General features: G+C 37.9%; 2 protein-coding genes across 3 annotated transcripts; one reads left to right on the forward strand and one right to left on the reverse strand.

The window, feature by feature from the left end:
- The first annotated feature begins 406 nt into the window (after positions 1-406).
- LOC120080843 (P-loop containing nucleoside triphosphate hydrolases superfamily protein) lies at positions 407-3,179 on the forward strand. Its single transcript, XM_039035496.2, has 7 exons — positions 407-878; positions 1,156-1,299; positions 1,379-1,453; positions 1,559-1,749; positions 1,836-2,007; positions 2,085-2,504; positions 2,867-3,179. The coding sequence occupies exons 1-7, from the start codon at positions 594-596 to the stop codon at positions 2,996-2,998; spliced, it is 1,419 nt and encodes a 472-aa protein (XP_038891424.1). The 5' UTR covers positions 407-593; the 3' UTR covers positions 2,999-3,179.
- Positions 3,180-3,388: 209 nt separating this feature from the next.
- Positions 3,389-12,266, reverse strand: CHUP1 (Hydroxyproline-rich glycoprotein family protein). 2 transcript variants are annotated; one of them, XM_039035494.2, is made up of 10 exons: positions 12,043-12,266; positions 10,905-11,846; positions 10,636-10,694; positions 9,802-10,545; positions 5,401-6,783; positions 5,155-5,286; positions 4,717-4,898; positions 4,430-4,541; positions 3,881-4,024; positions 3,389-3,635 (listed from the first exon to the last, which is right to left on the reverse strand). In XM_039035494.2, exons 2-10 carry the CDS (start codon positions 11,011-11,013, stop codon positions 3,534-3,536), a joined length of 2,967 nt encoding a protein of 988 aa, XP_038891422.1. In that variant the 5' UTR covers positions 11,014-11,846; positions 12,043-12,266; the 3' UTR covers positions 3,389-3,533. The 2 variants fall into 2 exon arrangements, with proteins under 2 accessions (XP_038891422.1, XP_090171629.1); XM_090315503.1 differs by having other exon boundaries at positions 11,966-12,141.
- Between the last annotated feature and the right edge of the window lie 179 nt (positions 12,267-12,445).

Here is a 12,445-nt window from a genome sequence, read left to right on the forward strand (position 1 = left end):
CTTGGTATCACATCAGTACAAGTATCTCTTATGTAAGTCAACTTGAAAAGTGAGACCACATCGGAGAAATATGCTAGAGTGAAGTGAAATATAGTACTTTTGGATGGAAAAAAAATAACTGAATTAAAGCAAAATGCACCTTCTTGATTTCTAGTTTTCCAACTAAAAATGAATTAGTTGAAGAAAATTTAGCTTAGCAATAATTGACGAATTTGAGGATGAATCATACTCCCATTCTATTATGGTTGTACTAAAGAAACTAAAAAGTAAAACACTTAGATGCATTTTTTTTGTAATACATATCTTCGTATATTCCATTAAATTGTCTGATCATAATTTGATTGCGATAAATTCTCTAAATTTCTCTTGTGGAAATATATATATATATATACACATAGTACTCGATGCACCAAATATTACTCGGCTAAAAATTGGATAAGATGCTAACGACGGTGGAAAGAGTGGTAAAAGAAAAAGAAGAGGAGAGGAAAAAACACTACTTTTGGTTAGACGGCAGCGGCAGAGCCGGAAATGGGGAAATGGAGTTGCCAGATTTTTGGCAGAGCCTAATTCTAGAGCGTTAGCTACTTCACATGCTTATGTTTGGTAATGCCGATATAAACTCATCCACAAATTCCACCCACCTACGCCAACATTATTGCTCTATGGCTTCGTCTCTGCACTTCTCTGCTTCTTTCTTCGGGAACCCGATTCCCATTTCAATCCGAACAAGAACAGCTCCATGTAGGACAAGATTTATTGCCCTTCAGGCTTCAAAAGAGATTACGGACGTTTCTTCTCAAAACCCAACCCGGATGCTCACTTTTCTTGGCAAAGGCGGCTCCGGAAAGACCACTTCCGCGGTATTCGCCGCTCAGGTACGTGCATCTCTGTGTTATTTGTTCTGGGCATTTTACTACTTTTTGTTCTAGCACCAGCTTTTGTGCTTGTAAATTAGAGATCTCTATGTTCGATTGCTCGCATCCCTGATTTGAACATGAACCACTGAGTATGGGAAAGGATTTTATGAACCCATAATGATTCATGTCGATGGGATTCCATTCTTAAGCTACTTGATGGATGTATTATGTATCTGGGATCGATTACTTCCCATTTATGTATTTTTTTTTTCTAAATTATTTGATGCGTTTTCAGCATTTTGCATTGTCTGGACTGCGCACATGCCTGGTGATACATAATCAAGATCCTACTCCTGAGTATCTTCTTGATTGCAAAATTGGAAACTCTCCCGTTGAATGCAGTCGCAACCTCTCAGCTGTTAGGTTGGAAACCACTCAAGTGTGTTTATCCGTTCACCTCTCTTTCTGTTATCAAGGTTTTGCTTTGGATTTCAGACTTATCTTGTCAATGATAACAGATGCTTCTTGAACCTCTCAAACGGCTAAAGCAAGCTGATTCTCGTCTTAATATGACACAAGGAATTCTTGAAGGGGTAGGTATGTGAACTTTAGAATATGATGCATCATAAAATGCTAGATTGTGTTTCAGTATTTCTATTTTTGGAGGGTTTTTTTTATGTATCTTAATGTTTTAATAGGTTGTTGGAGAAGAGCTTGGGGTACTTCCAGGAACGGATTCTATCTTTTCGATGCTTCAGCTTGAGAGATTCCTTGGGTTCTCAGGTATTATGGGCCAACGGGACCAAAAAGACAAATATGATATGGTAATATATGACGGTATCTGCACTGAAGAAACAATAAGGATGATTGGAGCAACCAGTAAAGCAAGGTTTGAGATGGTCTCTCTTTATAGTCCCCCCACCCCTGCACAAATTGGAAAAAGAAAATCTGTATTACTAAAAGAACTTTGAATAGGTTGTACTTAAAATATCTGAGGAGCATTGCTGAAAAAACTGATCTGGGGAGGTTGGCTACTCCTTCAATTCTGAGGCTTGTTGATGAAGCCATGAGTATAAGCAGGCCAGGCTCCCATCTTAGTGTTAGAACCAGTACTGATATATGGGAGGCACTGGAACACGTGTTAGAGGTAATTTGGTTTGCACTCTTGTCGAACAATATGAATGAAATTTTGGGAAAATTGTTTAATGGTCATTCATGGTGCAGAAAGGGTCTTCTGCATTTGCAGAGCCAAGAAAATTTAGCTGCTTTATAGTGATGGATCCTACTAGTCCTGCTTCTGTTCAGTCTGCATTACGGTACTGGGGTTGTACTATTCAAGCTGGTGGACAAATATCTGGTGCACTTGCTTTCATTTCTTCACACTTGAGTGCAGAATCTACTGCTAGTTTGAAGGAGAAATTTTCACCCTTGTCTTTGGCCTTTATGCCACAGTTCTCAACTGGTTCCTCAGTAGATTGGAACACAGTTCTGCGTGATGCATCAAGTAAAGGCCCAAGGGACCTTCTTTCTTTGTCAAAAAGCGTCACCAGCAGTCTGCTATCACCTGTAAAATTCGATCCTGGAAACAAATCGGTTACACTTCTCATGCCAGGCTTCGGGAAGTCAGAAATCAAGCTTTACCAGGCACGTTCATGCTCTCTATTAATGGGTTCATTCCCTACTTCATGAATGCTCTTGAATGTTCTTCCATCCGTCTGAGGATTTCCATGGAAAACTTGCATAAAAAATTGATACATATGCTTTTCATATTCCTAAAATTAGAAGAGAAAATATCATGCGGTAGGAAATTTGGAATGGCTTATCTATTTAGTATCAAATAGTGTTCCATTGAGTATGCATGACTTAGTTGATGCTTAAGTACGCATTTTGATTCTCAACTCATTGCAATTTTGCCTATGAACGAGGCATGTTTCTGAGACACTAGATTTGTAGCAGAATCACTTTTGCGATCATGCAATCATTTGTTCTATCATTTTAAGATGCAGTATAGGGGAGGATCTGAGCTGTTAGTGGAAGCTGGGGATCAGAGGCGTGTAATTTCATTGCCTAAAGAAATTCAAGGGAAGGTTGGTGGTGCCAAGTTGACGGACAGATGTCTTGTTATCACAATGCGTTGATGTAATCAATCACAAAAATTCACCTGGCTTCCATTTCAGATGTCATTTTGATGTTATTCAAATCATAGTAATTGTCAATTAACCAAGTATCTGTTCAAGGGTCACCAGGGCAAATGTACAACAATGTTTATAATCTGCCAAAAGGCACCAGATATAAAATTTGCTTCTGATTTATCGCTCAGTTTCTGCAAGAAGCATTTCTTTTCAACACTATCTCATCAATGGAGGTGGGGGGTTGGAATTTGCAATTTGACCAGATTTGGTTTTAACTGAAGCATCAAGAGATAACTTCGTATTTCCAATTATTATCTATTTGCTCATCCATTCTCAAATTGAATTCAGTATTTTCTTACTTTTTGATCCCATACTGTACAGCGCACAAAAGCTAACTGAGACCATAATCTCTCGCATCTTTCCAGTGGATTGGTAAATATACACTGTCCAAATGTAAATGACATCTGTTGTAGCGTTGAGTTACAAGTATTATATGATTGCTGAAATTGAATTCGGCTAATGATTAACTTGAATGAAAAATTCAGGCTTCTTGCTTATTGTCATTTCCTATCTGTGTTGTATGAACTCGGCTCCTCAACTCTTCGAAAGCCTTCATGCTCTCTGCGTCAAAGCCTCCCGCAAACTACAAACATATCGAATCCAATGTCAGATACACTTGTAATGTTTTCAAATACTAGAGAGGTTCTTCAGGTTGAAGGCTTTGTTCATCTGTTAGAACTTGATAGGAAACAACATTATATTCAAATTTGAAATGCAACAATGATCAACTGGCCATGAATGGTGCAACATTGATCAACTGGCCATGAATGGTGATGGCACGTAATTTTTTCCAACTTTTTCTTTTTGAAGAATGGTTGTAAAATATACCTGATGAACGCGGAAAGCAAAACGCACGCCTTGCAAGACCAAGAATTCTCTGTTTGGCTCCTTCTCTGGTTCACTCATTGCATCAAGTTCTGATGCTACACGCTTCATGTATTTCCTTGCTAATTGTACAGATGAGAGCTTAATCTGCGCTTGTAAAATTATGAATTACATTAAACATTTTGAGACGTTAATGGCCTCATATAAACATATTCTTCTTCTAACAGACAGTGAAACATATTCCTTCACACAACTGAAGTAAATGTAAACATAGTCTAAGATGCTGATGCTGATGCTGATGTTTTAATGACACTTGCGGCTTCAATTGTGATAGTTCCCAACGATAAGGCAAGGTAAAATTTAGAAATTGAATCTCTTTGTTATTTCGAGTGTATGGTTTGTAACTGTAGTTAGGAGTAACAAAAGAGACGGTTCAATACTAATTAGCATTTCAATATTTTTGTCAAGTTGCAATACTTTAGCTAAAATGCTAACTAAACTGAAGATCCAAATTTCTCAACGAAGAAAAGATTAAACTTCTCAAAGTTATACCTTTCCAACAACTCCTGTATCAGACAACCAATCAACTGGGATTCCAAACTCTCTATATCGCGAGATAGCCATGTCTCTTGTGCGTAGGAGTGCATAGACACTCTGCTCAACCCTTCCAAAAGACGAGAACGAAAAAAAAAACAAAAAAAAACAGTGATTTTTAAACAGTTATCATATTAAATACTTCGAGTGGCAAAGATGTAGATTTCCAAATGGCATGTTCATCAGTTGACTTGTTTAGTCACAAGTTCTCTAGTAAGAACCATGTCGTTGTAAGGAATACTTACTTCTCCAGCAAGGAGTACATTTTCTTTAAAGCTGCTTCACATGAGAGTTTAGGGTCATCAACAAACGTGGTGACCCGCTTCTCCAACTTCATAAGGTCCTGGTATTCAAAGGATGCCTCTCTCAATGCATCTGCTTTTCCTTCTGGCCAATCGAAATGCTTCAGGACTGCCCTTTCATCAACCTTGATCAAGGACGAAAGAAAGTACATCAGTAAACAAGGAGATAGATAAAGTAGAGTGATAATAACATGAAGAGTCCAGACTTGATGACTAGCTGGATAATAAAATTACACAACAAAATGCCAGTTCTTTCAATTTATTTGCATCCTCTTCATAATATAGCCAGTCCTTATCTACTTGATCTCCTTAGAACTCAAGAACACAGATGTACAACATATAGAATAGATCCTGTTCAAGTAAATATAATGAATGCCGTACCAAGAATGATAGCTCTTCATCTAACCAATTTACGAAGGCCACAACATCCTCTATATTAGAGAATGTAGCTGCTCGAACTTCAGCTGCCAATGACATGACAAAATCACCTTGAGTTTCCACATCTGCTTTTACCTGGATTTAGTAAACAAAGTTGCCTACTGTCAAATTACTACCATTATAATACCAATACAATATTAATGGTGAATGTGAGAAGAGAATACAAAAGCAAAAGGATGATCTACTCACAGCTATGAGGAATGATGACCTATTTTCAATCTCCCCAATCATGTTACTTCTAGCATCAGACACATTAGATGACGCAGAAGAAAGTAAAGGAGTATCCTTCTTTGCTTCTCGTTTCATCAATGTTTGATAAAACTCAACTAACTCAGGAGCTCTATGAACCTTATCACCACCTACACCTTTAGACAAGCTTCCTGGAGGAGGAGGTGGACGAGGTGGTCCACCAGTTGGGGGAGGTGGTGGGGCACCAGGAGGTGGAGGTGGTAGAGGTGGAGCAGCTGGTACACCACCCTGAGGATTGGGATTTGTGGTTACCGAAGCACCTGCTGATGGTCTCGGTGGTGGCTTAGGTGTCCGTGGAGGCCGCTTCTCAATCTCTGCTAGCTTCATCCTGCTGATAGCTGGAGACTCCGTCGTTTTATTTTCATCAGATGCATCAGTAGCAACACTAGATACAACTGGTTTTTCCTTTATTTGAGTAAGTTTTGGCGGCAAAGTTATAGGTCTATCTCTCTCAGTCTTACCTTTAAATTCAGAGTTCAAGTTTGAATTTGAAATATTGCCAAACCTCTCTGCTCTTGCCTGATCCGCCCTTTCCTTAATTTGCTTCTCTCTCGCTAATGCCAACTTATGTCGGTCTTTGTATGCTGGATATTTCTCATCTAACACTCCTTCAATGGATTTAGACATTAGTTGGAATGATGATGCTACAGAATTCAAGGAGTCGTTAGGAGTTTGAGTTCTGATACTTGGGAGATTTGGAGTGCCTGGAGAGTCGGGAATTTCCTGTTCCATCGTACCAAAGGTGGTGATTGCAACACTATCACTTGCATTTCTAAGCATCAACGATTCTAATGGACCCCTCGGCTTTTGGCTCATGCTCATCCTGCTTGGAGAACCCCCGGAAAAGGATCTGGCTGGTGATGAAAAAGCACTAGAATCATCTTTGCTTCTACCACCCCATTTCTTCAACTTCTGGATCAAGCTAGGTTTCTTACTGAGACTACTATATCTACTAAAGGAACTATCAATTGAAGCATTGTCAAAATCCTCACTTCCAGGAGAAGATGGCTGGGAGTAGTTGCTTTCAAGATCTGTGTCCCCTTGTCCACGTTCCGATCCTGCATACTCCAACATGAGTTGCTTAGCTTTCTCTTGGGATTTTGGGCTCAAATTCTTGTTGAGATCACGAGCTGATACTTTTCCTGTAGGAGCCTGGTAATTGCGAAGTTCGTATCTTAAGCATGCATTGACCCATCGAAGGTATACTAATTCTTCAACTTCACTGAACCTGTTCATCTGAAGTCCTTCAACTTGCTTTATTAAGTCCTCATTTGCATGCCTTAAATTATTGACTTGCTCTCTAGTCTGGGATACCAATTCACTCTGCCACAGAGTAAGGTGCAGTAAGAAAAATAAGCATTCAGGTACACGGACATTTTTCAAACATTAATTACTTGCCTGTTTTGATCATACCAAAAACTATTTGTAACTGGACACTTGATTTGGTTCATCATTAATGTCTTATCTTTGTAGATGAATTACATATGAAAATTTTCCTATTTTCCCATACAAAATCAAAAACTATTTATGCATGCTTGTGGAAGAACTTTTGCCAATACAAAATCAAAACTTCATGAGATGAAACTAATAGCATTTCTATCCTCTGGTTTTTTAATATACACCACACTTCCTTGAGCTAATATCTAAAGAACATGAATGCAAAAACATACATTATATCTTTGTATTAGTATTTCACTTGCATCATACTTTGTCCCATCAGACAAGACCATCAGATTATATTGCTTGACGTTCCCAGTTTACACTAACTGCTATCCCACACGACTGGCTTATTTAAACAGATGGAAAGAATTATTTGAATTTTAGGGAAGAAAATTCGGTGACAACATATTTGAGTCACTCTTTTCTAAAAAGATATCTTCAACATGGGGATTTATTTATTCGAACAACTTAAGTTATTTGTTGATTATTTCCTTTATTGTGAAATTCTCTATTGTATTTATTGTATTATATTTTCTGTTTTTTATTCCTTCCTTATTTGTAATTGGGTATTTCTTTTATTTAAGAAACCCTTTCCTCCTAAGAGAAATAATATTTTTCAGCATGGTATCAGAGCTTCAAAGGTTTTGAAACCCTAAAAACCCAAAAAACGCTAATTTTATTTAAAAACCTAAAAAAACCCCTACTTTCTGTCGCCGCCGCCGCCGTTGGTCACCTGAAGCATTGCCACTGAACATCGCATCTTCACCGAACGTGCTTTGGTCGCGTTTTTTGGTTGCATTCTTTGTCCCGTTTTTTCAGTTTTAACGCTCATCTGTTGGTTGTCTTCGCCGTACGACCTTGTCTACGTAGCCGACCGCCGTTTTACTGCTCATTGCTGCTTGTCGCCAGTCTGCCGGTTGTCTCATCAAGTTGCAAGTTTGTTCAAGCCTCTGTTTGGTTTTTTTTTTTTTTTTCCATATCTATTGGTTTTATTTTTTGGGTCTTTGTTTCTCAACGATATGTTGAACACTAAGGCACCCATCACTCGAGTTTGTAACAATCGTGTCCATTCAACCGGTCCCACTGTCCAAATAACTACCATTCGACTTAATGGGGATAATTTTCTTCATTGGTCTCAAAGTGTTCGAATGTATATTCGTGGACAAGGGAAGATTAGTTACATCACGGGAGAAAAAACCGTCCCTAGTCCAAATGACCCTTCATTCGCTAGGTGGGACGCTGAAAACTCCATGGCTATGACTGGGCTTGTCAATTCCATGGTTGAATACATCGATTGTAACTACATGTGTTACTCTACTGCCAAGGAATTATGGGATAGTGTAACTCTATTCTGATTTGGTAACCCGTCACAAGTGTTTGAGTTGAACTTGAAATTGAGTGATATACGACAAGGAACTAACTCAGTTACACAATACTTTCACTCCTTAAAAAGGATTTGGCAAGACCCTCGACCTTTTTGATATGTATGAGTAGAAATCTACAGAGGACCAAAAGCACTATAGGAAAACTGTTGAAGATGGCCGTATTTATAAATTCCTTGTCGGCCTCAATGTTGAGTTTGATGAAGTTAGAGGTAGAATACTTGGAAAAACTACTCTTCCAACTATTAATGATGTTTTTTCTGAAGTTCGCAAGGAAGAAAGTCGCAGGAATGTGTTATGATTTGCAAGAAACCTATTGATTCAATTGAATGTTTTGCATTGGTGACTGAAAAAAACTGCAATGAAGGCTTCTGATCAATCCAACAAGCCAGATGAAAAGTCTCGTGTCTGGTGCAACCATTGTAATAAACCTCGACATACACGTGAAACTTGTTGGAAACCTCATGGAAAACTTGCAAATTGGAAAAGTTCTAAGCAAGGTGAGCGAAATTCCCATCAACATTCCTGATACTGCTTTCACGGTTAGTGTGGTAAGTCAGTTCATGCATGCTCCTGGGTCAGTTCACTTTGAAGCCGTTTATAGAATCTTGAGATATTTGAAAGCTACTCCAGGAAAAGGTATATTATTCAAAAAGCTTGACCACCCAAATGTTGAGATTTACACTGATGCTGATTGGGTAGGTAGCACGACTAATAGAAGATCCACTTCGGGTTATTGCTCTTCTGTTGGAAAAATTTGGTTACTTGGCGAAGTAAGAAACAAAGTATGGTTGGAAGAAATAGTTCTGAAGCAGAATTTAGGGTATTAGCCCATGGTATTTGTGAGGGCATATGGATAAGAAGACTATTGGAAGAATGGAATCTCTCTCAGACAATGCCCATATGCATTTATTGTGATAACAAGTCAGTAATTTCCATTGCTCATAACTCAGTCCTTTATGATAGGACTGAACATATTGAAGTTGATAAACACTTCATAAAGGAGAAGATTGATGCAGGAATAATATGCATTCCCTTTCTTCCGACAATAGAGCAAATTGCAAATGTGTTAATTAAAGGTCTTCCAAAATGGCAATTCAACAAGTTGATTGACAAGCTGACCATGAATGATATCTTCAAACCAGCTTGAGGGGGAGTGTCAATTATTTCCTTTATTGTAAAATTCTCTATTGTATTTATTGTATTATATTTGCTGTTTTTTATTCTTTTCTTATTTGTAATTGGATATTTCTTCTATTTAAGAAACTCTTTCCTCCTAAGAGAAATAAGATAAAATAATGTTTTTCAGCATTATTCTAACTCCAAAATCAAGGGCCTGCAAGTAGAATTTAGTTTTGAAAACAATATCGGAAAAAAAAAATATGTAGAATAACACCCAACAGCCCTTAACTTATTATCTTTATCCTATACTTTTGGTTAAATAAAAATTAAATTTAAGAAAAAAAAAGTAGAACTGGATAAAGAAGAAGGATTTGCAAGAGCTATTTCTAATTCTTACTTCTGTCATGTTGGACAGAGTCGAGATTTTATTTTCAGCAGCATCCAGTTTAATAGTCAACTCCCGCTTTTCAATTTGAAGCTCTTTGTTCTTCCGCTTGAGTTCCATAACTTCAACCTCCAGTTCCCTTACAGCTTTCAACTTCTTTTCTAGTTCAGCATCTTTCTTTATAGTTTCCTGCTCCTTTGCCTGTAGACCAGAAACCTGTTGCTTGAGTAATAATAGCTGGCCTTTTGTTTGGTTAGCATCAAGCTGAATCTGCCTCTGCAGCTCTTTGATCTTATTCCTTGCAAATTCCAACTCCTTCTTCACTGCAGCATCTTGTGCAATCTCTTCTTGAAGCTTCTTCCTTTCCGCCTGCAAAGAGCTGATGGTAATATTAAGCATATCAATCTCTACTGCCTTGATCTTGAGCTGCCTCTGTAACTCTACAATGTCAGATTCCTGTTCTTTCAATCCATAGTATTCAAGCAATTCACCTTCAAGCTTTACTTCCCTCTCCTCCAATTCCTTTACTAAGTTGCGCAATCTCTCCAGTTCACTTGCATTGTTTGCCATCTCAGTTTCATATACTCTATCCTTCTCAGCTTTACTGTCATCAATTTCAGGTAATGGGAATTCGATCTCCCCAGATAGAAGGTCTTCAAATTCAGGTAAAATGTCTTCATCTTCAGTTATATAAACAGGAACTTGATCGAATACGCTACTAATTAATTTGACTTCTTCTTCCTCCTCTTCCTCCCCCTAAAATAAAAGAAAGCTCTTTAAATTAAAAAATATGATTTCAATATTAGAAAACTTACAAATTCTGGAATGTTCTGAACATCTACTTACATAATTATCTTTGAAGTCATGGTTAGAATGTTTAACCTCCTCCTTCTCTTCACCATTTTCTAAGTAACAAAAAGGAATAATTTCAAGATATCAGACAATATAATAAAACTTATCCAGCAATATAAATGAGATAAAAGCTGAAGAAAAAATCAACGAGAATTTTTTCTACATCAAACTGATAAAAAAATAGAAGGTAGAAACAAGGTATATGACAAAATTATCAAAGAAGAGTTGAACGCTAAACAACTGTTGTTCAAATATATGAATACCGGTGAGCTTGTCGACGGAGGCGACGGAGTTTGAGTTTTTAACATTGAGCTGCCTTACTGCATAGGCTGCAATTGAAGCAGCAACCACAAGCCCTAGCCTGAGTACCATCAAGCAAAAACTTCCATAGAGATTTCAACTTCCCATTTGAGATAACCCCGTTCTTCAAAACTGTATTGTCCATTCCTCCCCACCTCCATGACTATCATTTCAAACCATTGGGGAGCTTCTAAAATGCAGAACAAGCTGAACGAATTGAAAAAATACAATCCTAATGAAGATTCTAACCAGAAACCAGGCTGGTTTTTTCAATTAATGCGCAATTTCAGTGGCCATACTTCCATCAACATTCTTAGAGCCATCACCCTTATCATCTTCTCACGTTTTTGGATCCTACAAATAGCAGACTTAGCTTTGTATGCAGAGAATTTTCAACGACTAGAAGTTTAAGACAAATTCTGATGCTAACTTGCTAAGAGCCATGGTAACCACCAATAACTAGTGGCCAACCTTTCTCCTAAAGGATTACGTCCCATGAATTTGTGGGCATTTAACAAGTTACACCACTCGTTCAAAGGATTGAGCAAACAGTAATAACACCAAAAAACAAAGCTGAAAGAGACCGTGGTGACTGTTAAATTTGAAGGAAAACTTCCGACCGGTGAACTCCCTTTCTTATCCGAGTAATGTATATATCTATAAATTAAAAGAAAAATTGCGAGCAAAGAAGATAACAAACTTTCACTTGTCCCAATAAATACAAATGTTCCTGCTGGCTTTTGGCTACCTAATTGGTGGGTATTTGTCACTCTTTAGTTTCGACAGCTTCCAGCCTAATCAATGAACCAAAGTCATCCAGTATTTAGATGAGTTAATGGGTCTCTAATAATCCCCTGCTTAGAGTTGTTAACAAGAGAAAATCACTAAGCTCAAAAGCTACCACCCTGCACAGAGAAAACCCAAAAGATTAAGACAAAACAGAAACAGAAGCAGAAGAGGAAAAGGGCAGACAATATGGGGGTAGAGGAAAGGTTCAAATTGTTTTTTTGACATCGATACGCACCATCTAGAGGAAACTATTCACAAGGGTGGTTGGGCCTAAGCTTAAATTAGATTAAGAAATGGTGAGTTAAAGCTTACCACAGAACGAGTGTGAAAGAAGATGGACACGATGCGTAAAAGGGTAGGTTTGTGAAGCAAAAGAAAGGCTGAAAATTTAATTCTTAGCCGGTTTGCTGCAATGGACCGGTGCATGTGGAACCATGCTGTCAAGCGCCCAACAAATGACCTTTACTCTTTTTGGCATGTCTCTCGGACTTCTTGTTTTCTTCTGTCAGCCGCTTTCATCGTTCAAAAACTTTAGTGTGTAAAATTTTAAGCCCATATTAAACGGTTTTGACTTAAATGTAAACTAAAGTCGATTTGGAAAGACTTCTAAATACGCAAAAAAAAAGTGTTCTTCAACTTCGGAAAGGTCGCACTTGGATGAGAAATTTGAGAACTGAGGTTTCGGTAACTTGAGAATATTAGTGAGCCAAACTTT

Source organism: Benincasa hispida, chromosome 7, assembly GCF_027475165.1.
Source record: "Benincasa hispida cultivar pf3 chromosome 7, pf3_genome.v1.1, whole genome shotgun sequence".
Lineage (NCBI taxonomy): Eukaryota > Viridiplantae > Streptophyta > Magnoliopsida > Cucurbitales > Cucurbitaceae > Benincasa > Benincasa hispida.